The sequence below is a fragment of the Rana temporaria genome, chromosome 4 (assembly GCF_905171775.1).
Source record: "Rana temporaria chromosome 4, aRanTem1.1, whole genome shotgun sequence".
Lineage (NCBI taxonomy): Eukaryota > Metazoa > Chordata > Amphibia > Anura > Ranidae > Rana > Rana temporaria.
In genome coordinates this window covers 240,442,629-240,469,242 of record NC_053492.1, presented here as the reverse complement: position 1 = coordinate 240,469,242, position 26,614 = coordinate 240,442,629, and the positions used below count along the sequence as shown (strand labels likewise).

At 40.2% G+C, this 26,614-nt stretch overlaps 1 protein-coding gene across 3 annotated transcripts in view; it reads right to left on the bottom strand.

Moving 5' to 3' along the window:
• Window positions 1-8,329: 8,329 nt before the first annotated feature.
• HTR1E (5-hydroxytryptamine receptor 1E) overlaps window positions 8,330-26,614 on the bottom strand; it is a 124,893-nt gene continuing 106,608 nt past the window's right edge. Inside the window, exons 2-3 of one of the 3 annotated variants that reach the window (XM_040350064.1) lie at window positions 14,114-14,228; window positions 8,330-9,938 (exon numbers count right to left, since the gene is read on the bottom strand). In XM_040350064.1, the coding sequence (XP_040205998.1) occupies window positions 8,691-9,794 (1,104 nt within the window). In that variant the 5' untranslated portion in view covers window positions 9,795-9,938; window positions 14,114-14,228 and the 3' untranslated portion in view covers window positions 8,330-8,690. The remainder of the gene's footprint in view (window positions 9,939-14,113; window positions 14,229-26,614) is intronic. The other 2 variants (XM_040350066.1, XM_040350065.1) reach the window with 2 other exon arrangements.

The window sequence follows — 26,614 nt, the reverse complement described above, 5'->3', positions numbered from 1 at the left end:
TACCAGGGTCTGATGGTCTCTTCTTCCCTCTAGGCTCCCGAGCATAAGCTGGATCTCTTTTTCAGCACCTTTCTAATGGACAATGGCAGAGCTGCAAGTGGGACTATTTCTCATTTCTTACTCCTGTGAGTGCAGTCACTGGTCATGGAGTAAGCAGGCAGCTGCATTTCCCAATGCTACCTTTATAGTTCCAGCTACAGCAGCCCTGACAGCTGAATATCACTCCTCCGCCTGCTGTCAGGAATGCTATAGCCAGGACTATAGCGGTGACATCGGGCCGGTGTATTTCTCGACAGGACACCTGGACTGTGGACTCAGTCAGGAGGTGTCTCCTCACAGGCCTTCTGACTCGAGGTCCTATCAGTGCAGAAGCAGAGCCACCTGTCCAGCAGGAGGGACGGCTGTACTGCCAGTGCCTTATGCCAAAACTGATCCTCTTGATTAAGATGCAGGCACATTTTTCATGCTTTCCCCTCTCCCTGCAGGCCATGGCTCATTTGTAGTCTAAATCATATTTTTTTGGGCCCCATGAGATCAAACACAGGGGCCCATGAGGCTGTAAAATCGATGGATTATTTTTTCCAATTCGGTTTGCTGGAATATCAACTCCTCCCTGCTTGTATGTAGTTAATGGCAATAAAGGCTCTCCCATTCCATCTGGTCGGATTGGCACCGCACAAAGGAGGAGGAGGAACATCAGTTTCTCCCTCTCCTTTGTGACGACTGAGGCCATACGTTATGAAGATTTCATCACTTCCAGTATCGGTTCTGCATTTACCTGGCTGGTACCAGCTAAGAAAGCAGCCAATAAGCTTTGGAGGGCAGAGGAGGGATCAATGGGTCTAATAAACCCCAGATTTCTCCATAAAGAGGATATGTCACTACCCAAGGTATCACAAGGGATGATAAATATCACTTGAAGACAGCTGAATTATTTTTTGAGGTTTGGTCAGGGCCAGAGATGGGCCCAGGGGTGGGGTCATGGGCCCCATCATGTAGGCTGTAGGGGGCCCCATGATATCTAACAGCAGCCCTGGTCTTTGGTAAGGGGGTAGTGGGGGCACAGACTCTGGCAGTGGCTGGGTTTGTGCAGCACTGCAGCAGGCAGGGAGAGAGGGTGTCCTCTTGTATATCAGCGCAGTCATCATTCTCAGTCACACTGTGTGTGGGGGACTGGGGAGCAGCAGAGAAATAAGAGCAAAGCCTACTATACCATAGTCCCATGGAGGTGGGGAAATGCTCACACATACTGTGGAGGGAGGGCTGGTCATATAAAGTAAACGGCTCTGTGCTATTACAGGGCTGCCATGGCTGACCCGACCCCTGTCTAGAAATACTTATTGTCTGGCACACTGCTTTAAGGGGGAACTCTGCAGACTCTTGGGGTAAAGGGGGACACTGATGTAAGTGGGATCTCTGGACTCTGTGATAACCAGATACCCCCTCACATCAGAGGCCCCCCTACATCCCAGTCCGCAGAGATACCCTTTGTGTCAGAGTCCCCCCCCCTTACAATGTATATAAAGATGACGCCAGAGTCCACAGCATTCTTTAGATCAGATTTCCCAGTGTGAAGGGGAACTCTGTGCATTCCGATGTAAGGAGGGCTCTCTGGGAACTCTAAGGGGGGAACTGTGATATAAGATGTAACGCTACTGAATCTGGAGTAAGGGGGTAATTAAAGCGCTTGACTTAAAGTTTTGTTAGCTGTTTTTTTTTTGTTAAGGTTATCTGAAAGATGTGTTTCAAATGTTTTGACAGGGGCGCAGTTTTAGTGCTTGCCATAGGCGCCATTTTCACTAGATACGCCTCTGCCAGTAAGCACACGTGCCCTGTGTGCCAGGAGCACGCAGGGCACGTGCTCTCGGCACAGCTGTGTTTGCAGTGTGGTACCCAAATATGGGACCACTCTCCACCCATCAGAGTAGCCCCTCTAACTTGTTTTCACTTGTTTAGAGCTTCATTGTAGAGGCCTTGTAGATCGTAGTGCCTATCAAGCTCTACATGGGTGAAACATGTTAGAAGGATTTACCTGATGGTGTGCAGTCCTGGGAAACATTTGTAACAATTGTATCAGTTTTATTTTTTTGCAGTCATGCATTGCCCTGCACTACATCAATGAAAAGATGAATATATACTGTACTTGCGCTGAAAGTGAATGATATAAATGATGGTTGCAGCTGCTGTACACGAAGTGCTACTCACTTGACTAGAATAAAAATAATATAATTACAGCGCTCACAAAAAAATATATGTGAAAAAAAATTGACATGACAATCAAATACAAATGTGAAAATAAATAAAACGTCCCATATGTAACGTGCATAAGTGTGCCAATTTCTAAAGTGCAACAGGGCTCCAAACTTCAAGGTGTGAAGTGTCCCCATTTACCAAATGAAATGGACCCCTAGCTTTTCAGTCTAGGGGTCATTCAGACTAAACCGCTGGCCAGAATTGGCAATCCACAAATGGGTCCAATGGGGATCTCCCCCAACGTGATGTAGTACATAATGTCCCCAAAAATAAAAAGAAGGGACTGATAGTGAAGTAAAGGAGGTCCTTGATGACGCCTTGTGGGAGGGGGAAACGCCTCAACATAATTCCCGGTCACAAGTCCAATTGAGGTCACTTACGGTTTCGGGGGAACGCACACTGGATGCAGCATTTCCTTGTTCTTTCGCTGCATTGTTACATGCTTTTTTAATTTCTCCATTCTTTAAGTACTAGCCTACTTTTTGCGCAATAAATACTGCCAACTATACTTCACTATTCGTCCCTTCTTTTTATTTTTGGGGACATTATCTACTTATGAACATCACGTTGGGGGAGATCTCCATTGGACCCTTCTTTGGATTGCCAATTCAGGCTAATGGTTTAGCCTGAATAACCACAGACTGAAAAGCTAGGGGTCCATTTAATTTGGTGAGTGGGGACGCAGGTGGGGTGTGTGTTACACCTTAAAGTTTGGAGCACCGTTGCACTTTAACGATTGAAGCACTTATGCACATTACATATGGGACGTTTTAGTTATTTTCACATTAACATTTGATTGTCATGTAACTTTCTTGTCAATTATTTATCACATATATTTTTTGTGAGCGCTGTAATTATATTATTTTTATTCTGCACTACATCAAGGCAAGTGTGTGTAATGGGGTGACTTCCATATATGTTATGGAAATATTGCATATACTGTAGATACAGTAGATAATATATATTTCTAGAATCATGCTAGTCATTAACCAAAGTGATGGAAAAAAGTCAGATACTTTGCTTGTATGTTTGAATGTGTGGTCTATTTAAAGTGTGTTTGTAAAGTTACTTTTTTAAATAACAAACATGATACACTGACTTGCTCTGTGCAATGATTTTCCCAAGGATCAGCCTCGATCTTTCTCTTCTAGTAATCCCTGCTAACGCTTCTCCTTTTCTTGGTGTGGCACCATAGGAAGTCGCTTCCTATTGTGGCACACCTGTGGGCTCACTTCCAAGCCGCTCTGTCTACATTGATAGACACAGACAGCGAGGCTTATGCCGCATACACACCATCACTTTATGTGATGAAAAAAAACGACACTTTCTGTGAAGTAAAAAATGACGTTTTTGAAACTTCAATTTTCAAAGACGAAGTTGCCTACACACCATCGTTTTTCTCACAATGTTCTTGCAAAGTGAGGTTACGTTCCACCACGTTTTACCATTGAAGTAGCTTCTGGGCATGCGTGGATGAAAAAACGTCTTACAAAACGAAGTTTTTTGCTACACACGGTCAATTTCTGTGAAGTAAAAAGTGCACTTTTGAAAAACGACACATAAAATTGAAGCATGCTTCAATTTTTTTTGGTCGTTTTTTACAAGACATAAAACAACGTTTTCCCCCACACACAGTCAATTAAAGTGACGTTTTTAAAAACGTCATTTTTTTTCATCACATAAAGTGATGGTGTGTACGCGGCATTAGCCTTTCCCCTGCTCCCTAGCCACATGATTTGATTGACAGCAGCGGGAGCCAATTGCTCCCACTGCTCTCAACAAAGCCTGTGAGAGCGGGCAGAAGAAGAGAGAGACTCTACAGATGTGCTGGATAGATATTGGGCTCAGGTAAGAATAATGGGTGGGGGGGTTATTCACATCCTGAAACATTTTTTACCTTAATGCAGGGAATGCATTAAAGGGGTTGTAAACCTTCTTGTTTTTTTCACCTTAATGCATCCTATGGCTCGCGTTGCTGTCAATCAACTCCAATGACGCGAGGGCTGGGGGGCGGGCTGAGTCCTGTAGTCGGCTACAGGACTCGGGAGAGCGCCCACAAGGTAACCCCCTTGTGAGAGCGCTTCCCAGGGGGGTTACTATGAAGCCGGGGGGAGCCGAGACAGCCGCAGAGGGACCCCAGAAGACGTGGATCGGGGCCACTCTGTGCAAAACAAGTTGCACAGTGGAGGTAAGTATAACATGTTTGTTATTTAAAAAACAAAACAAACCCATGTTTAGGGTTTACAACCACTTTTACAATAGATGTACAGTAGTACTTAATAAAGCACAACTGGAAACCGGGCAGATTTCCAAGAACTTAACCCTCACCTGCATTTAATTTTTGTAATTGTTCTTTACATATTTTTTGGAGCCTATTCAGTCTTAGGGTTTTGTTCCTCCTGTGGTAGTGGGTAAGTCCTAAATGATGCAGAGTGGCATGGGTGCTGGTTTCTACAACATGTTCTCATAAACACAGGGCAAATTAAAAACACACCCCCAGTAGTGGCTGGGACAAGCGTAGAATATGGAGTGCAGCTCTGTAGTGTGAAGAAGGTGAGTACTGCTTTGGGACCATTATGTTTTAAGGGCGGTAGGGATTTAAAAGGAAATTATTGAATTTGGACATTAAAGAGGAACATCACCCCTTTGCCTTCCAGTGTTATTCAGGGTTGTCCTCTATTCACACATTCACCTGCTTTTTGTCCTGCTGCAACCTGCCATGCTTCTGCCACATGCCTTGTTCCACACCACAAGCTTTGCTCCTGATGGCGATATAGGCAGCCTTGCCCCTAATGATGTTTGCCAGGCCCGCCCTCCTCCGACCTCTGTAAATGAAAAGTGAAGCATCCTGGGATAAGGGACATGCATATCCCATGGGGCTTCAAAGCGACACAGATGTTATTCTTGTCTAGGAGAGAATGGTGGGCAAGGTGTACATAAAACAAAAAACTAAATGTATATCACCAAACTGTTCTTGGATGGTTGGGAGAAGTTGCTCTCAGAGGATGTTTTTGTACCATTCTTTATTGATGGCTGTGTTCTTAGGCAAAATTGTGAGTGATCCCACTCCCTTGGCTGAGAAGCAACCCCACACATGAATGATTTTAGGAATGTTTACTGTTGGCATGACACAGGACTGATGGTAGCGCTTACCTTTTCTTCTCAGGACAAGGTTTTTTTCCGGGTGCCCCAAACAGTCGTAAAAGGGATTCATCAGAGAAAATGACTTTACCCCAGCACTCAGCGGTCTAATCCCTGTACTTTTTGTAGAATATGCAGCATCTTTGCTCCCCTTCTTGACATCAGGCCATCCTGCAAAAGTCTTCACCTCACTGTGCGTGTAGATGCACTCACACCTGCCTACTGCCATTCCTGAGCAAACTCTGCACTAGTGGTACCTCGATCCCACAGCTGAATCAACTGTAGGCGATGGTCCTGGCGCTTGCTGGACTCTCTTGGGCGCCCTAAAGCCTTCTTCACAAATGCAGTGGAAATGTTTTTTCGTGGGATTATGTTTCTTTTCATGGCAAAGAGACTTTTTAATGAATTGCAATTCATCTGATCACTCTTCATAACATTCTGGAGTATATGCAAATTGCCATCGTAAAAACTGAGGCAGCAGACTTTGTAAAAATGTATATTTGTGTCATTCTCAAAACTTTTGGCCACGGTTGTATATATGCAAAGTATTCATTTTAACTTAAAGCACTGTTTCATAAAATGTCAATCCCATTATACTTTGCTGCTGTAAAAGCCTTACTGAAGAACTGCTGTCTTTTTAAATAACATCTGTAAATGACATTATTATGTTTGGTGACAAGTATAATAGTCCATTGTGCTGTTCTGGTAGATTTTCTTATTCTATACAAACCAGCACATCTTTAGAATGTATGCCAGAACAGGACTACAGCTTTAGCACAAATTATTTTTACATTGTCCAGAGGATATTATTTATTTTTGTCATGCTGTAGTCATCTCGGGTTTGACAAAATTCATATTGATTATCTACTAAAACTTCAATGCTCAGAACCAGGTTTAAAAATAGCAAGCAATTTGCTGATTTATTTTCTGCATGATGTATTTATTTAGCCTGTGGGTTTATAGGCATCACCACAGCTGCTGTTTATAAGAGGACACTGTGACATTTGCCATGAGCAGGAAGATGGCACCAAACATTTTTATAATAAATCATAACAAAGCCTAGATGTCTTTTCTTAAATGCTATATAATGCTATTATTCTGCAGTGGAAGAATGACTTCACTTGTAATCCTGTAATGATCTTCTCTTACAGGATAACTATTTTGTTTTCTGAAATGGGAAGCACGAAAAAAAGCAGAGACAATAATGTTTAGAGGGTAAAGTGTTTGCTATGTCTGACTTCACATCAGTCTGTTTCTTTGGCTACCTGCAAGGCACTGTCATTTGCCCTACAGATTTTGATGCAATCCATGTAAAAAGACCCAGTAGCAATGAAATAAAAATCATTTCTGATGAAACCTACATGGTCTTATTAAATTCATTTAATTATTTACATAAAAAAAAAAAAAAAATATATATATATATATATATATATATTACATTTATGAACTACGGCCCAGATTCACAAAGGAGATACTCCGTCGTATCTCAGATACGCCGTCGTATCTCTCAGAGTATCTATGCGACTGATTCATAGAACCAGTTACGCATAGATATCCCTAAGATCCGACAGGTGTAATTGTTTTACACTGTCGGATCTTAGGATGCAGTACCGCGGTCGCCGCTGGGGGGAGTTTGCGTCGTAAACGAGCGTCGGGTATGCAAATTAGGAGTTACGGCGATCCACGACGGTTTTTCACGTTCGCTACGTCGCCGCTAGTCTAGTTTCCCGGTCGCAAAGTTAGTTGTCGTTTTTGGTGCCCTAACTTTAGTCAGCAAACGTATTGCTGTCTAAAGTATGGCCGTCGTTCCCGCGTCAAGTTTCCAGGTAAGTGCTTTGTGGATCGGGCACTAAAACTGGAAACTTGCGGCGGTTATCGTAAACGGGTTACGTTACACGGCCGCAAATGTATGTGAATCTGGCCCATAATTCCTGATTTAGTTGGGTTGATTTACTACAGGAGCAGAAAAAGTTCTCTTAGCAAAGTAAAGGGTTGATTTACTAAAAGCAAATAGAGTTGCACTCTTCATGTGCAGTTATTACAGAGCTTATAAATGAGCCGAAGCTCTGCTGATTTCCATCATCCAATCATGTGCAAGCAAAATGCTGCTCATTTACTAAGCTCTGGAGCAAATGCCCTTGCAGAGTGCAACTGCACTATGCAAAGTGCACAGTCTATTTTCATTTAGGAAATCAACCCCTACTTAGCTTAGTAAATAAATCAAAGCCAAAACAAATTTTATAAATACTGTATATTTCTTTTGCACATGTTTGGGTATTCCAAATAAATATAGCTTCATCATATTTTTTAAGTATACACTCAAATTGCTAAGTGAACATTATTTACTGCTTAAAGGGGTTGTAAACAAAAACTTTTTATATTTTAAAAATAACAAACATGTTATACTTACTTCCACTGTGCAGCTCGTTTGCACAGAGTGGCCCCGATCCTGGTCTTCTGGGGTCCCTCGGCGGCTGTCTCTGGTCCTCTCCGAAAGAACTACACACATTCATACGAGAGAGCTCGCATTGTGTGTAGTCCTTGCGGGCGCGCTCCCGAGATACAGCGAGCGGCCATAGCCGCTCGCTGTATCACTCGGCCCTGGCCCTCGGCGCGCCGCATCACTGGATGTGATTGACAGCAGAGCCAGCCAATGGCTGCGCTGCTTTTAATCCATCCTCTCTAGCCAATCAGCGACCAGGCTGAGCGGCGAAGAGGATGTCGGGGCCAAGCGCGGGACTTTAGAGGGGTCAGGTAAGTATAAAGGGGGGGGGGGCGGGGGGGGGGGGTGGTATACTCTGAAGTTTTTTCACCTTAATGCATAGAATGCATTAAGGTGAAAAAACTTTTTCCTTTAAACTCCTTTAAGTATATCAGCCCGCTACCTGTATTCTATGCAGTTTTGAGAAAGAAGCACAAAAAGACTCTTTGCAAGTTTGTTTATACAGAAATGTAAACGCTTTATAGGCTCATATGGACATTCAGCACTCATACAAAGGAAAAAGCACAATGTTTCGTAAATCACACTTTAAAATTTGGTAATAGTAACAATCCCTTAACATTACTACTGGGAATATGTTACCATATATTATAAAATTGATGTCTGATTTTTCTTTTAAAAACAGAGGTAGAAGACGGCATTACATGACGAGACGTAAAAGAAAAGACACCAAGCCAAGATATTTGAAAAACATAGTCCTAACCTGACATGATTCAAAAGACAATCTTTTATCTTTTATGTGGTATTTTCTCACCTTTAAGGCCTATAAGACAGTCAGATGCCCTGCCTGGGTAATTTATGAATGCTCTTTGCATCTAATAAGTTTTTTAAAGGCTATCTTAAAATCATCATTGAAGCTAGTGTAAAGAAGGGGATTGATTAGCGAATTCACATACCCTAACCAAGTCAGAAAATCAGCCACTTCTGGTGATACAGTGCAAAGACTAAGCCCAACAACAAGCTCTTTGATGAAAAATGGCAACCAACTCAACATAAAAGCTCCCAAAATAAGTCCCAGGATACGAGCTGCTTTCCTTTCTCTTGAGCTAGAGATCTGCTGCTGTCGGTCCTCTGTCGGGTCAGTGTCGTTGTCATATGGCAGAGTCCTCACGCATGCAGTCATCTTCTCAAATTCTATGGTAGGATCCGATGTGGAAAATTCTGACACACAGAACGTCTGTGTGAGCTTGCAATGGGCAAACGAGTTTTGGCTGTCATTGCTTCTGTTGCTTAAATGGCGGCTTGATCCTCTTTTTTGGTAAAGGCTTTTTGCAGCATGGTATATTCTATAGTACAAAATAAGTATTAATGTCAAAGGGATATAAAATGCCCCAAATGTGGAGTATATTGTATAGATCACATGATCATGCTGAATGATACACCTGCTGGGGGTACTTATATTGTGATGGTTTCTCCAGAATAGAGGTGGGATAGAAATGAAAATTGAAATGGTCCATACTGTTAAGATCATTACAGCAGCCCGCTTAACTGTACGTTTCCTGGCATATTCAATTGCATCGGTTATGGCCCAGTATCGATCAAGAGCAATCACGCATAAATGAAGGATCGAACAAGTGCAGCAGGTCATATCCACACTAAGCCATATCTCACAGATTACATAACCAAGAGTCCAGGTATCCATAACAATGTAGGCAATACTTAAAGGCATTACCAAAATGGCAACCAATAAATCAGTAACAGCTAGTGAACATATTAAATAGTTGGCAGGTTGGTGTAGTTTCTTGGTTGTGCAAATGGCAATAATCACAGCCGAATTTAATAATGTGGTCAGAGTAGTTATTACAGCCAATGTCAAGGAAATTAGCATTTTTTCCGTGACGGTTTTAGATTTATTTGTAATTGTTTCTGCTGTGCAATTTGTAAAATTCATCTTTCTCATGGAGAATGTCAAAGAATTTTCAGGTGTTAGTTGGTGCTCATCTTGAACTTGTGCACTATTTTCCCAAGAAAAGATTCATTATGTGCAGAAGCCTTGACGCCAGAGTATTCTAATACCTCTTTCCTCTTCTTACACATGGCTAGCCTGGAACAAAGAATCGGTTTAAATAACATTTATTAGAAGAAAGAAATGACTTCTCTTTGCTGTTTGTGAATCTATAAGTACAAACATAACATTGACTTTTACATCTCCTATTGGTGTTATCTGACCTTAAGGTGAATTTTACAGAAAGCCTTATTACACTACACTACAGGACGTGTTCAGAAAACCTATAATACATATCTTCCAGAATTAATGTGTAATGCTATTTTGCAGCTTATGTTGAGGATCTGTGAAATTATCTCCTGCTCCTGCTGTGGTAAGGAGGACAGATGGGGCATAGCAGAGAAAATCATGTTCAACAGTATCAGGAAAAACGAATGACAACAAAATGATTTAAAAAAAAGGATGTAGCAGAAAAAAATAAATTTCCAACAAAGCCAGCAATATAAAACTCATTACTTACTATGTATTTTTATGTTTTGAAGCTTGTTTCCGATGGACATGCAATGGTAATTGGGAGATTTATATTTCAATCTTTTATTGAGTATTTTAGGAAAAGTGTAATCCAATAAAAAAGAAAACATACACAATACAATCTCCAATATATCTATAAAGTTAAAACAATAACATGAGATATTCGACAGCAGATGCAATATGCAAAGATGTTAAAATAAAGTTGTATGAAAAGACATAGAAATAGACCTCATAGGACATGTTAAGTTTGTCTCTCTCTCCATCCAGGAATGAGGTTAGGATAATATAAGATGTATGATATAAAGCTCGAGGACACTATGTACAAGAAAAGAATGAAGCATCTTTGTAGTGAGCAGAAAATCAACATTTTAGCCCAAGAAGTTGAGAGAAATGAAAGGAGATAGAAAGCAGAAAACAAGGATATCAAGAGTTAAAATAAGGCCCCCTAAGTCTCATTTGTCCAACAGGTATTGTATTCATGATTACCACATCTTATTATGGAAGATACAAGAAAGTTTTTAATTAAAGTTTTTTTTAAAAAAAAACCTTACCACTGCAAGATTGTATAGCATGGGACTAAGAGAAAACTCTGAATGTACCAGGTGCTCCAGGGACCAAGGAGACCTTATACATTTTCTGTGGCGCTGCCCCAAACTGAATATCTACTGGTCTGTAGTGGTCACCACTATTAATAGAGAATTCCAGGTCACTTTTCCGATGGACCCCAAGCCTTGTGTTTTAGGAATCTTAGATGACCTCCCGATTTAGGACAACTCTAAACAAGCTATAGCCAGGGCACTCGTTCAGGCACGAAATCTTATTCTCAGGCATTGGAAAGGGTGAGACCCTCCCACCCTATGGGAGTGGACTACCCAATTTGCGGACACCCTGCGACTGGAGAAGTACATTTTCCAGCACGGGGGATGACTGGGGAAGTTTGAGGCTATATGGTTCCCATGGCTAGATACTACCGATCTTTGTCCACTGGATTTGGTTCTGGACTGACTGCTTCTTTAATGTGGAGGTTAGCACTGGATAATGGCTGGGTTCCGGGCAGTTACATTACCCATATCCAATAAAGATGGGCATAGGATGGGGGGGAGGGGCGAAACAGGGTAAAAATAGCTATAAGAGTGTGGGCAAATTAAACATGTTTAGTCTAAACAGTGGTTTCTGATTATATGTTTGATTGTATTTGATGAAGATGTATCTGGAACTTACAATGCTGGATTGCATATTTTTGTTTCAATAAAATCTTTGAGAAAAAAGTGATTCTAGAAGTTCATTTTTTTTAAATAAGCATACTTAATAATACTTAACATATTCAAACATAATTACCGAATAGTTTCAAACACTGGGCAATAGCTATGCTTGCAGCCAGGATCATATATGAGATTAATTGTTTAGTCTTTTTAGGTATTTTATCATTCAACTTCTGAAAAATCTCCAGACCTCTACAAATGTTTACTTCAGTTACTGTGCAGAATAAGTTGAGAACTGTAATCCAAACCTAGAACATTGCCACCAGATATCAAACATGGTGCTCATCCATCCACATCTCCTGAAGCAACCTTGTGGGACCATATACCACTTAAATAGGGTTTTATAGTTAGATTCCACCGTCTTGTTGATGGAAATATTGATAAGGTATTGCTATGTCTTGCTATTCTAGTAGGTCTAATGTAATATTAAATGGTTAGTTCACCTTTACCAAAAAAGGTAATGGTGGAGGTGAGCAGTAATGACTAGGCAATGCTTAACAATGTCCAACATCCTTGTAATATTCCAGTCAGGATTGGGGAGGTATAAAATGGCCTACACCTATAGCAAAAACATTTTTCAATTTTAGTCAGAGTTGCACAGTTTGCTTTATCTACAGACACCTACATAGGCAGTTTTTTTTGTAATGGCAAATTAACCCTTAAGGATCTATTTCCCAGTATTTAATGTAAGAAAATCTTCAGTTTGAGTCCATTAAAAGGTCATACTGTATAAAATTGAAATAATGTCTCCACTGGGTCTGAATTTCTGCACAAACTTTGAAACAGAGGCAGAGCTAGTGGACAGGTTCCCCATTATAATTTATCCCAAAGATAAGGCATTTATAATCTGATTATATTGAAACGATTCCGAAGGAGACAATTTTAGTTTAGTTTTACAATAATCCAGAGAGAGCATATTATTTCCTTATAAGAAGTTTTCTATTTGTAACAAGCCTTTAATTTCCCACCAGCGAATAAGATGTAAAAGTTGACCTGGTGAAAATTTGGCATTACTTAGTGTTGGAACTAAAGAAGTATGAGGCGAGCAAAGTTTCTTCGCTCTATGTCTGTCCCATATGGCCAGTGAATATGACATAAATTAAACAAACACAATCTACCGGGGATCTACATCAATGCCTCTAGACCCTCCAGAGCAGGATTGTGCCTCCATATCAACCCAATGTGCAGTCAGGCCCTTGATTATATTTAGCGCTAATCATGGCCTGGATCTAGGGGGTTGCTGGGACTGGCTGCACCCCTAGATTTCCCTTGTGCCCCCCCCCCCCAGGCCGGACACCCTATGGGCATTGTCCTACAAACTGCTGACCCTATCCTTTGCCCTGTTGATCCCCTGTACACTGCCTTGCTGACTCCTATACTGTGCTCTGCTGAACTTGCATTCTCTGCCCTCCTGACATTTTTTACTGCACCCTTATATCATACTGGCTAGATCTGTCCATGGCGTTAATTAGGCAATTTGAGCTGCTGAGTGAAAAATTATAAGGTTGGGGAATCCTAAGCCCTCTGTAAGTTTAGAAGCATATAGTGTAATTTTGTTGTTTGTAGGTCTTTTAGTGCCCCTTATAAAGTGGAGTATCCTATTTTGAAGAATCATCATCTTTCTTCTAGGGACTGTCATAGAGAGAGTGCTAAGAAAATATAAGATTCTGGGGAGGACGTTCATTTTAGCAGTGTTGAACCTATCAAACCAGGAAAGAGATGTAATTGTGAAATTTAAAATGGCAACAATTTTGGTTGGATTTTAACTGTTAGCTCAACAAATTCTATAAACTATGCAGTGCGAGTATATACATTTTTTCTGGTATGCCCTCATACTATATAGTTATTGATAAATCTTAAGATTTACTTATAGTTTAATTCTATTGTATTGTTAGCATAAAATGGAAGAAAAACCCAACTATATCTAATCCTAAAAATGTTCCCTCCCCCTCCTCCTACCTATCCTGCCTAATCTGTAGTTGTGCGTACCAATTTTCAATCTGCTCCAGTCCAGTCACATGATTCTGCAGCTTTGTGTAAATGAGTGCTCAACAAGGCTGTCAATTCAATGCTGTGACATCACCCATAGACTCCCATGGCCCTGCCTTTGTCAGTGCTCTCTCCTCTGCCCTGCAACATTCACTCACTGACACAGGGGAGCCTGGGTTGTGGCATCACAATTATGGAGCGGATTAAACATAGGTAAGCACACACATCTTTTTTTTTCTTTGTTAAACAGGTTAAATACAAGTTGTATATGGGTTAAGCAAGATGGATAGAAGGAGAAAGGAGGTAACATGTTTAAGAATAGTTAATTGAAATGGCCTAGGCTTGTTTCCCATTAGTTATTATGATAAAATTGAAAAAGACTTACTGTATATTTGCAAATAATTTCTCATTTAGAATTTGCTATCACATTAAACAGTAATACTATAGCTCTAACACATTAATTTTAAAAGCCAATCAGAAATATCTCAACACCCGAAACTCACCAACCTTTTACTGGTGGGCAAGGGTCTTCTGCATTCCCACTCCTTAGTCACTGTTGTACCTGGCATTGCAAATCAGGTCATATGGCCATGTGTTAAGGCCCAACCTGAAAGACACAAATATATGTGTACATTTTTATTGTGCTTTTTAAATTTTCAGATAAAACATAGTTATACCACCATTATTAGATTCATAGTAGGAGAAAATAAAGTAACTAACAAAATGAGTTACAATAAAGCATGTACAGTAAATAAAACCTACGGTGTAACCAAGACCACTATAGTTATAGCTGATTATATTACCAATTTTATCATATTCTATAGTCTAATTAGAGGGGGATTTATTTATTTATCTAAATATAAGGTGCAAATGTGCTTTCAGCTAAGCCTTTTTCTCAGCACTTTGACCAAGCTCATCTCAGAATAATGTTTACACAAGATAAAAGCAATTTTACAGGAAAATAAACAATTTGACTTTCATTTCCCATGATGCTGCCATTGCTTACATTCTCGTTCCTGGTTATGAAAGCAGTAAATCTGAATTTAACTTTTGCTTTGGACTGTGTAGAATACAATCTGGATTATGCTCTCTGCTTTCTTGAAACCATTCCATTGGTTGCTTGTACCCTATACTACCATCATGCAATATATTGCAAATATATTCTTTATATCAATTAACACATTATACAGTAATTCTTGATCAAAACAGTAACTATTGTGGGAATATTTCCCTGTTGCTCACAGGAAAGTGAGCATGCAATTCAATTTAGCAATTATGTCTCTCTCTCGATACATAGTGTATATAAGTCGAAAGTTTAAATAGGAACCAGATTTTTTTTAAATAAATGCATTAATTAGATATTAATCACATTTCATTTGCTTGGTAAATGAATATTTAAAAAGCCATTACTAGGGATGAGTGTAATTGAGAGTTTCCCTAAAATGTTGGCTGAAATCAATAGATTTCATAAATTTTTTTCCATTTTGATGAAATGCATATGAGTCAATAGAGAAAGCAAAATTAAGGTGGTTTTTGGTGGGTAATGGATTAGTGACCTTTTAAATAACTCCAAAATGTACAACTCTTATGCAACTTAATAAAACGATTGAAACATAATAAGCTCTGATGGGTTACAAAAGCTTAATTCATCTTGATTCATATCTTGAATCTGCTTTTTGCACCAAAAACAGCCTCTTAATATTTGAACTTTTTCACAGAAAGTAAAAAACAGATAGTGAACGAAGGGTACACAGATAACCAAATACACCCTAAGGGAAACAAAAACACAAATAAAACAACACTTAATAAAATAAAACAAACTGCCCCAACAAAAAAGTACATTACAGTAAGTAGATTTTTTTTCAATGTGCAAACTTGAGTTCCTATTTTGGCAATATTTTGCAACAGAAAAAATAATTTCTGCATAAATTAATCCATTCATCTCAATTCATTACAAATAATTTCAAGCATAAGTAAGGAAGCTGAAGTAATAGCCAACTATGGTAGCACAGACAGACATTAATCAAATGGCAAAACCTAAATGGTCTTCAACATTGTGGCATCCGTAGCAATTAAGATATATTAAAATGATTGCCCAAATTATAATACAGTGAGGATACAGTGAGCTTACTTGATATTAATCTGTGCATTACCCAAATGTGTAGCTTTGGCTATTTTAGTGATTTTTATAACATGCATGTATGGAATAACTTTTAGACTATGTATTGTTTTTAGAAACTAGGCTTCTTCTATTCATATGCCAATGAACCTGTTGGACTGGTTCATGCAGCTCACGCAACAGAAAGTGATGTTGGCAGGAAGTAGAGAGAGAAAACAAATGACTTGAACTCAGCCATGTGCTGAACACAAAGGAGTAGCAAAAGTTTTGGAGGACTTGTATTGCGTTGCATGTCTTGTATTGTTTTTCCTAAAATTGTAGTATGTACAGAATTTTGTTTAGTAAAGCACATTAATACACTACAGACGTGTTTAATGCTTCCTTGGTTTATTGCTAACCTCAAAAGACACAGAGCAAAACACCACACATGGGCATACAGCATGTTTACCCTAATTCAGACACATATACTTAGGTTCCTTTTGCTCACCTAGGGCACCATTTAGCCACTGGGAGTAAATACACAGCCCTGTGTAAACTAAAAGTCACCAGAGTAGACTGTTTGGCCCAGGGCTGTCACCTGAATGAGTTGCATGTTTTTCTACACCTGCAAGTACCGGGTATTACCTTTGGGTGCCAATAAATCAAACCTGTTGCTTTTCTCTGAATGAGCAAATGATCAATTTTCATTAAGGCATACCAACTAAAAGCTAGAGTAAAAATGCCATGGGCAATGGCATTTCTTGTAAGTGTACATTTAACAGTATTAGTTCAGTATTTATATGTCAAGTCAAAAATATATTCTTAGACATAAGTTTCACACCATTTCTTATCAATGTATTATATTTAAAATTATAAATGAAAAGTAGTTCTGGAAAAGGAACCCAAGATCCACTCATGTCACTCTGAGTTGGCTTATTATTATCATTCTAATTGCTCTAATTACTAAATGACATAAATTATCATATGTTAGTGCTCTGAATGAAATAATTTTCCCTTGTCAGTGACCATCTTGCATGTTGAATTACAAATTTCGCTACATCGCCGCTAGTCTAGTTTCCCGTCGCAAAGTTAGTCGTTTTTTTTGGTGCCCTAACTTTAGTCAGCAAGTGTATTGCTGTCTAAAGTATGGCCGTCGTTCCCGCGTCGAAATTCAAAATTTAACGTCGTTTGCGTAAGCCGTCCGGGAATATGGAAGTACGCTACGCGCGTCGCCGTTCAAAAAAATGACGTCACGGCGCGCAAAGCACGGCGGGAGTTAAGAAACGGAGCATGCGCAGTAGGTCCGGTGCGGGAGCGCGCCTAATTTAAATGGTACACGCCCATTTAAATTGGCCCGCCTTGCTTAGTTTTCATCGCAAGTGCTTGGTGAATCAGGCACTTGCGATTAAAAATTGCGGCAGTGTAACGTATCTAGGATACGTTACCCTGCCGCGATTCTACGTGAATCTGGCCCTATGGTCCTAATTAACTTTCCTATAAATTATCTATAAACTAGTAAATTGTAGGTGTAGGTTTTAAAGCTTAAAGGTGAAGCCAATACATATGAAATAGATCTATTTAAGGTGAATGATTGTTTAAATGTGTTTTACCATATTAAAATAAACTTCCTCCTGTGTACTTTGTGGCAGACATACCAGTATTTCCTTCCTTCATGCCTTGCTGATCTTCCTATCTTACTGCAATTTTAAAAGACAGGGTATGTCTAAGTGCAGAACAATATGCTTGGCAGTCTCTAATAATTGTCAGACAGAGACCATATGATCTCGGTTGCTTATGCTCGGAGGTGTAGAACAGTGCTTTTTTTTACCATTTATAGAGAGCAATTTTACAGAAAATAATAATGTGATTTATTAACACTGACAGATTTCCTCTTGATTCAAGTGAAGTATACATTTTAATGATAGGTTCATTTTACGTCTGAAAAGCAGTATCATGTATCTATACAAGAGAATGTTATTGCTTTTTGGCAGTTTAATTAGCACGGATCACTATATCTGTCATTAGGGGGATATACATGTCAAGATAAGTGCAAGCAATGCCACAAATTCCAGCAGTATTTGCAATGATCAAGGCAATGCAACAGGTTTTAAAATCTTTGCAATCAATCGGATATTGCTATTTTTCTCCCAATACAAAAGCAAACAATCCTTATATGTACCACATTCTAACAATGGACAAAGGTCATGGCAGATTCTGGCAGGGTGGTGGTTTCAGTATGGACAGAAAAATTACCACATGGCATTTCTCTGACCTTTATATGAAGACTGAATGGAAAGTTCAGCAGGCAGGATTTTGACAAGTACCGGTACTCTCTGCATGATCCAAAATGCCATTGGTTAGCTGCAATTATTCAGTTTTTCATTTGAATGTTTCCTCTCCATGTCAGATATACATAGAACTGGCAATAAGAAAAACAAACTACCCTACTGTTGAGACAGCAGACATTATGGCTCAACGTCTTAAAGCAGAATATGATTTTGCTTTGATGGATGTGGCCTATTTATATTTTACATTTGAATAATGTATTCTCTATAACATAAATTATTTTGGTGTACTTGTATCATTACGTCTTGCTAGGTAGACCTGTTATACAGTGTGATTACACAAATTGAAAAAATCACTTTGACAGTAGAAGCTTTAAGTCTTTAGCCTGCCATCTGTCAGTGTCGCTTTTTCTTGTAATTATCTAGTCATTTGGAAACATTAGCATTTATGCAATACAAGAACACAGCGGCAATGACTAAGTTGCAATCCCAATAATGTTCTGTATTCCAAAAAGTGAAACTCGACTTTAGTATGTGTAGCAAGGTTCAGTTCATTTCACTTTGTACGGGATCATTGTGCTGACGTGTTACAAGCTGAAGACTTGACCTTTTTCATTCAACTGAAAGTTTTCCATCTTGTAGAACTATGCTTAGTGTTTTTTCTATATAAAATGGACACATAGAATAGGTTTATTTTAGGAAATACTGCTGCAAGTATAAAAACGTGTTTTTATGGGGCCTCATGATAGTGGACACTCATTCTGAAAATGTCTAAACTAACAGATCCAATATGAATACATTAAAGCTCTGTGAGTGCCCAAGTACTTTCCACTGTAAGCTTTCTTTGCCTTGTTATGTATAAACTGAACTGTCAGTTTGTTGAAGTAAATTGACACAGACAGCAGTAGTTGTCATATACTGGGTTTTAAATTAGCAACTCCTCCATGGATACGAACATTTGTCAAACTGATAATTGATTGCACTTAGTTTAGCCAGTAGTTAGAACTTTTAAAACAATAACTGTAGGCCAGGAATCTCTAAAATATATTTCATCACCACTGAAGTCCCTGAGAAATGTAGGAATTCATTAAGATATTTACCTCTCCACAATCTAACAAAAATTGGAATGTCTGGCTTTAGTCTTCATTTTTTTTAGGCAATAATATCCCATGCATTAATCTTAGCGTAAAGGTAATGAGGTCTGGGGATCCCAAACTGAGCAGAGAAGTGAAAATGTATCAGTTTAAAACTGTGTCAGACCTTTTTGTCTGTAGGATCAACAGAGAACTGGTATGTGCCATATACACACCCCCATCAATACACAGTTCAGCCCAAAGCTGGCCATACAGTGACCACAATTATGATTAGTGTGTGGCCCCATTAAACAGAATTTGTTTGTTTGATTGACTTTTGTCAAAGGGACATGATGGAAAACTTGTGTAACACTGTCAAAATACAAGGTGACTGTAGTGGGATTCCTTCATCCACCTTGCTGGCTGAATGGAAAAGTGAACTGTTATTTATGTATGGGACTACTGCATAATATAAATTATAAACAAACCCCCTATACACGTGCAGAAAAAAAAATGTAATCTTATACCCTAACATCTAAGAGCAGCCGACCACTAATAGTGATTCACACCTAAATACCAATTCAATAAATAATGTGCAGCTCTCTTAAATACACAATCCCTACATCCAAACAAATTGATTTGTACAACCCACTACATAACATAAAGTGATAAAAATGTGAACAAACAATGTACTAGTATCAATAGTGACCAAACATATACATAAATAAAGCTAGAGCACCTATATGTGATAGATCACTAATGGTGCATAATGAATGAGGTGCAATCAACGTGGTTCAAAAGTCATTTATATCTTCATTTCATCTCAATGCAATCTTCCCACAACTGCATATGTGCCACACAGTGAAGCACTTCCACCAATCGTGCATTTTGGGTGTGCTATCACCTGGAATATTGGACTTGTTAAATAAGGTTGGGCGAACAGTTTGGCCCTAGCATGAGTTTGGGCGAACATTGGCTGTGCGCCCAGTTCGGGAAACACCCAAATTTGCAGGGCATTCAGCGGGTATTCGCGCTGCACAGTACATTCTGTGCATTGATTGATAATTCTCCCCCCCCCTCCTTCCTGACCTGACAGGCTGCGTGCTTAGAGAAGGGTCTGGTATGGATTTTGGGAGTTTAAAAAAAAATATGATGTGGGGTTTTTCTTAAAATCCATACCAGACCCTTCCTGATATGAACTGGGGGAGGATCCCATGCTGTTCTTTTCTTTATCTTTATTAAATTGCAACCATGAGTCATTTTAAATGGGACTTGACTCTTTTTTTTTTCTTCAGAAATGTCATTTTTGCCGCAAAATGTTCTATACTAGCTACAAGCTACAGATACGCCACTTTACAGGCAGATTAGGGGACCCCCCTCCCCCAGGCTCTATATTTAAGGGATCATTAAAAGGACTGCTCCTATAAAAACTATTATTTAAAAAAAAATTGCATTGATACTTGTCCCCCAGGGCAGTACCCAGACCCCCATATCCTTATTTATGGCCAATTACTTGCATATAAGCCTTCAAAATGGGCACTTTTGATTTCTCATTTTCGGCTCCCATAGACTTCAATGGAGTTTGCGGTTCAGGGCAGAACTTTTCCGCTGTTCCGGAGTTCTGCTACAAACCAAACAGGGGGGTGTTCAGGCAATCTCTACTCCTAAATTACAGGAAGTCACATGAGCCATATACTCCACAGGGTTAATCCTCTCTTCTTAAGGCTTTTTTCAGGAAAGCTCTTAGGGCTGTAGTCACAGCAACCGCTCAGGGGTACTTCTTCTCCTACACAGGTTTAGCAACAGTCCCAGCACAGCTCCATAAAACAAAGACAGATTGTTGTGCTTTCCATAAAACAGGTTTATTACAATGAACGTTTAAGAACATTTACATTCATATAGGCATATGGATCACTTATCTAGTTCCCATATTCAACTCTCTCTGTGGCTAATACATATCAAACCTGCTTCCTCAAACTCCTGGGAATGCTCTTAGCGTGATGATCTCACACTGGCGGCTCCGTCTTGCGTTTTACGTCCTTAGATCTTCATCAGAGGGACATCCTGTTATAAGTGACTTTTGAACCACACTGATTGCTTAATTATGCACCATTAGTGATCTGTTATACACGGTGCTCTATCATTATTTACTTACTGTATATGTGTGGTCACTATTGATAATATTACATTGTTTGTTCACATTTTTATCACTTTATGTTATGTAGGGAGTTGTACTAATACATGTTTTGGATGTAGGGATTGTGCATTCATTAGCGCTGCACTTTATGCATTTATATCTTATAAATTTGCTCAACACAGCACACGATAGAACAAGGGGGTTATTAATTATCCATAATGGACTGTAAAACCTCTTAATTGCCAATTAGCCATCGTAAATATCATCAAGCTACAGCCTAGAAAACCAGATACCATTTAATGAGCCTATTATAAATCCCAGTAGTAGGACGAAAATAGGATCTAACGCAGGTCATTACAATTTTAGCCACCAGTAAAAGTGGTTGTTAACCTCAGTCATGAAATCTGAACAAAGCACATACAGTATATCTGTGGTGTTTACGTACTTCTCCCCAAAGCTCTAAGTGGCGTTTCTCTCTGCTACGTTGTTTCTCTGTTATCAGTATGTCTCACTTCTGAAAAGTTTTCCTTATACAAGAGATACATTTGTAACAGGGGAGCTCAGCACACAGCGTGTCTATTCAGAACAGAGCTCTGCATACTTCCTTTGCTCCTGTGTGCTGTGTAAACGAGGGGAAAGCCTTCCATCAGCTCTCTGCCCCCTCCTCTCTGCTCTTGACAGATGAAGAAAGATTTTAACATGATTCTGCTTATTTGATGGGGTGTATAGAATAGAAGACTGCAGATAAACAAGTAAAACCTATGTAGGAGGATTTGTTTAATCTCCGTGTATCACCTGAGGCTGTTCACTTCACTGGATATATGAGAGGGTCTACAACCACTTTAAGGGAATACATTCTAAAATCTATTGTTTTCGTAAATGGCTGTAAAAGACCATTAAATAGCGAGATGCCCTTTCATATAATTTTGCTCTCAGAATCCACACATAATTCATAAAGACTGGTGTGATAAAGCTACAGCAATAACAAGATTATATCAATATATAGAACCAAATACTGAACTGAATACTGAACTGAATACTGGTTACTGACTACTGAATTTAACATCAAACATGATTAGTCTATCATGTTATGGAGGCGGAGTAGACTCATTCCTTCTCAAGTGTGACCTATACATCTTATGTATATTATTATTATACAGGATTTATATAGCGCCAACAGTTTGCGCAGCGCTTTACATCAGGGAAGACAGTACAGTCACAATACAAATTAATACAGGAGGGATCAGAGGGCCCTGCTCGTTAGAGCTTACAATCTAGAAGGGAGGGTCAAGTGGAACAAAGGGTAGTTAGCTGTGGGGGATGATCAGATGGACTCAAATGAAAATACAGTTAGGTGTGGGAAGGGTAGTCTTCTCTGAAGAAGAGGGTTTTCAGGGATCCTCTCTAAAAGCTGATAGAGAAGGAGATAGATGGATAGATTGGGGTAAGGAGTTCCATAGGCTTGGAGAGGCTCTAGAAAAGTCCTGAAGACGAGCATGGGAGCAGGTGATGAGAGAGCTAGAGAGTAGGAGGTCTTGAGAGGAACGAAGAGAATGTACAGGTTGGTATTTAGAAACTAGGTCGTTGATGTAGCTGGGGGCAGAGTTGTGGATGGCTTTGTAGGTAATTGTTAGTATTTTGAATTTAATTAGTTGGGCGAGCGGAAGCCAGTGGAGGGATTGACAGAGGGGAGTAGCAGAGACAGAGCGGTTGGTTAGGTGGATGAGTCTGGCAGCAGCATTCATGATGGACTGAAGGGGGGATAGCGTATGCAGAGGTAAGCCAATGAGGAGGGAGTTGCATTAATCGAGGCAAGAGATGACCAGGGAGTGAATTAAGAGTTTTGTGGTGTCATTGGTTAGAAAGGGGCGTATTTTGGACATGTTGCGAAGGTTGAGGCGGCAAGATTTGGACAGTGATTGAACGTGAGGCTTAAAGGAGAGTTCAGAGTCCAGGACTACTCCTAGGACCTTGACATGTGGGGATGGGCTGATAGTTGTATATAATAATTGGTCTCTATAAAATGGTAACGTAATGCTGCGCAATAATTTATGGGTTATCAGATTGTAGCAATTGGTAAAAAAATGTATAACTGCATTTAGAAATCAAATATTGTTGGTGGCTTTGCTGGAATATCATAAATTAGCGCTCGTACCCTTCAACCCCTTCTCAGGCCCTTTAATTGGTCATGTTATTTCAGCAAACACCCTCTTTAGGGCTCACAGAAAACTGCAGTCTGAGAGCTCACCATTTTCTATCCAAATGACACAAATATGCCAAGAGCCATTCTTAGGCAGCGTACACACGATCAGTCCATCCGATGATGCCTATTTTGTGTATTATGTTTTTCTGTACATTATTTTAAATTTTCTTTCTTTGTTAAAGTAATTCTCAGGCCTCATACACACGACCGAACATGTCCGCTAAAACTGGTCCGTCGGACCAGTTTCCGCGGACATGTTCGGTCGTGTGTAGGGCCGACCGGACAGTTTCCCGGCCTAGCGGACAGGTTTCCAGCGGACAAAAGTTTCTTAGCATGCTAAGAAACTTGTCCGCTGGAAGCCTGTCCGTCGGACATGTCCGATGGTCAGTACGACTCATCAGACATTGTCCGCTGGCCCGAGAAGCCGTGTATGGCGTCGAAGTGATTCGACGCATGGGTGGAACATTGAACTTCCGGGTTTGCGGACGTGGCGGCATCAACGTCACCGCCACGTCACCGCGCTGTCTGTCCGCGGGGATTTCGGTTTGATGGTGTGTACAACCATCAGACCGAAATCTCTGAGCGGACATGTCCGATGAAAACAGTCCGCGGACCGTTTTCATCAGACATGTTCGCTCGTCTGTACACGGCCTAAAGGTTAAATTTTTCATTTAAATAATAAAGATGTTATACTTTTCTGCTCTGTGCAATGGTTTTTCACAGAACAGCCCTGATCTTTCTCTTCTGGGGTTCCACACTGGCCATCTTGGCTCCTCCTCCCTTTCTCAATGCTGCCTCCATGTCCAGTGAGGAGGGAGAGAGAGGATAAAGTACTGGATTGAGACTGGACTCAGGTGGATATTTAGGGGGGATGGGGAGGAGCTGAACGCAGAATTTTTTTTTTTACCTTAATGCATAACTTGCTTTAAAGTAATTGTAAACCCCATTCATGAAATCTTACCTAGGCACATGTTTGTTTAGTGTTTATTTATCTCTCTCCAAAGCTCTGAGTGACATGTCTTTCTGCTGCTCCATTCCTCTGCTATCAGCATGATAACTTCTGACAAGCTCTTCGCACAGGAGATAAGAGCAGAAATTTTTGTTAGGGAGGGAGCTTAGAGATAGATAAGCAGAGACCTGGTATAGTCACAGTACAGCTCTGAAAGTTTCTTTGTTTATCTGCCTATGTTGAGGGCAGTGAGTGCCTTTCCTCTAATCAGCTCTCACACAGTGTATGTCCAGACTCCACACCCAGTGCTGAAATAGGAAGAAAGATTTGTAACATGATGTGCACTTTCTAAAGAATGTATAAAGCTGAAGACTGCATATATACATGTAAAACTTATGTAGAGAGATTTGTTAATCTCTGTGTATCTGAGGCTGTATACTTCACTGGATATATAAGAGGGTTTATATCCACTCTAGGGTAAAAAAAATCGGCCTTTATGACCATTTTAAGCTGTATCTCTAATGCACAAAACTTAAAGGATAAGTTCACCTTTACAGAAAAATCTGTAAGGTCAACTTACACAGGACCCCCACCTCACCCCCCACCCCCCCATCCTTCTGACCTGCATGGCGGCGATTGTCCAATCAGAATTGGTCAGCGCCATCACATGGTCGGCGCCAACCAATCAGAACCTGCATAGCCCGTCCTTTTAGCGGGGACAAGAGGAGAGAAATCTGAGAGGATTTTTAAGCGCCGGAGCCGTGAGGCTGCTATACCAGGGCTCAGAACAGGCAATCGCCGCCATGCAGGTCAGCAGGACGGGGGGGGGGGGGGTGAGGAGGGGGTCCTGTGTAGGTTTATTTTACAGATTTTTCTGTAAACGTGAACTTACACTTTAAAGGTACCCTGTGCATTTGAAGAGTGCTACTATATTTCAACCTCTGTAATAGCTGTGTCTGGCATGACAGGATGTAAAAGAGTAAAGGTGCAAGTTTCCCCTAAAAAACACTTGTCAGCAGCTGTTTTGTTTGTGTCAAGAATAAGGTGCACAGTTAACAGACGCCAGTGACCATTACTCTCAGTCTGCTGGCACATAGATTATTGTCCCATGGGCTGTAATATCTCTGCAGGGTGAGGCTGAGAGTGCCATCGTCATCTACTGGTGACGGCGGTAGGTTAGTGACCTAGTATTTGTCACATTGTTTGTGCCAGCAGCTGGGATTTGACACCATACGTAATTTTGGTTTAGATGTAAGAGCTAACATTTGTGTACCCTTCTAGCTCAGAAACTATGTTGTCAATGACAGCATTGGTCGCATGCTTACAATTATGGTGATCTCTACGCTGTGTAAAGATAAACCTGCCAGCTGAAGCTGCCACTGTATGTCTTACAGAATAATTCCGTAAATTACAGTGTGTAGAGAAAATATTAAAAGTTTTAAAATATTTGGTTAAAACCCTTTATGTGTAAAATTACCAGTACTGCATGTTTTAAAAAAAATGTTTGTACATTTGTCAAGTTATAATAAAAAACACAGACAGGGTACTTATTAAAACAGTTTCCAGCATAAATGCTTTATATACCCTTGAGTGAGTGAGTGAGTGAAAAACTTATATAGCGCAACACATGCGAACTGAATCGCCTCTGGGCGCTGAATCGATTCCATGCGTAGAGCCCCTTTGACCTCAGAAGAGATGGGTTTTAATCATTCTCATGAAGGCCAAGTGGTTCACCTCCAACCGAATGGTGGTTGGTAGATCGTTCCACAGACAAGGTCCCTGGACTGCAAATCTTCAATCTCCTTTGGACTTGTATCTGGCTTTGGGTATCTGGAATAGATTTTGATTGGTGGATCGCAGAACGCGATTGGGGTTGTGAGCTTTTATTTTTTCGCATAGATATTGGGGGGCGTTTCCTTGAATACACGTATGCATTAGGCAGAGTGCCTTGAAAGTGATTCTGTCTTTTACTGGCAACCAATGAAGGGATCTCAGTGAAGGTGAGATTGATTCCCATGGTTTTTTGCCGGTCACTAATCGAAGGGCCGTGTTTTGAACGACTTGCAGACGAGTGATTTGGTATTTAGGGAGTCCGAGATAGAGGGCATTTGCATAGTCAATTCTGGAATTGATAATTGTTCCCACCAGTTCTTTCGGGATAAAGGGTGTGAGTCTGCATAGTAGGCGCAGCAGATGGTGCGATCCGCTGACTACTGACCCTATTTGTGCATCCATTGTCATGTTGGTA